This window comes from Dendropsophus ebraccatus, chromosome 2 (genome assembly GCF_027789765.1).
Source record: "Dendropsophus ebraccatus isolate aDenEbr1 chromosome 2, aDenEbr1.pat, whole genome shotgun sequence".
NCBI classification, from domain to species: Eukaryota; Metazoa; Chordata; class Amphibia; order Anura; family Hylidae; genus Dendropsophus; species Dendropsophus ebraccatus.
In genome coordinates this window covers 214223535-214224282 of record NC_091455.1, presented here as the reverse complement: position 1 = coordinate 214224282, position 748 = coordinate 214223535, and the positions used below count along the sequence as shown (strand labels likewise).

General features: G+C 54.1%; 1 protein-coding gene across 1 annotated transcript in view; it reads left to right on the top strand.

The window, feature by feature from the left end:
• The first annotated feature begins 210 nt into the window (after positions 1-210).
• The window catches only part of SRI (sorcin), a 10981-nt gene continuing 10443 nt past the window's right edge, over positions 211-748 (top strand). The window contains exon 1 of the mRNA XM_069959465.1: positions 211-320. Within this exon, the coding sequence (XP_069815566.1) occupies positions 282-320 (39 nt within the window). The 5' untranslated portion in view covers positions 211-281. The remainder of the gene's footprint in view (positions 321-748) is intronic.

The following is a 748-nucleotide window of genomic DNA, read 5'->3' as shown; positions in this document are numbered from 1 at the left end:
GAGGGCGTGGCTATTTCACTACAAACGAGAAGTTAGTCTGACAACGCCCCGCCCACTACAGCTCCTCAGCGCTAAGAGGGCGGTGCTTTCATTTATTAGCAACGATGCGCCCCGCCCCCCATATAAATCTAAACGAGAGGAGGGCGGGGTTTCCTGGTACAGCATCAGGCTGACTCCGCCCCGCCCACATCTAGGTCCCCAGGGAGGACGGGGCGGGGCTTGGCGTTGCTAGTTTATCACGGAGAGGTTCCGGCCAGGGTCACAGTCCCATCTCTGCAGCCATGGCTTATCCAGGAGGAGGATACTACCCGGCCCCGGGGGTGAGTGCCGCGCAGCATGGAGGCAGGGGGGGAGGGCAACCACTGGGGTAACTTTTTCAAGGTGATGTATGAGTATACAGTATATTCTGCGGGGGGGGGGTAATAGGGTTCAGTATGAGTATACAGTATATTCTGCAGGGGGGGGTAATAGGGTGCAGTATGAGTATACAGTGTATTCTGCAGGGGTAGTCATGGGGTGCAGTATGAGTATACAGTGTATTCTGCAGGGGGGGGTAATGGGGTGCAGTATGAGTATACAGTATATTCTGCAGGGGTAGTCATGGGGTGCAGTATGAGTATACAGTGTATTCTGCAGGGGTAGTGATGGGGTGCAGTAGGGTAACACCACAAGGGGTTAATTCTGTGCACAGTACACTGCTCTGGCTGATGCTTTTGCATGCACATCTATCTGCACTCAGTGATGCACA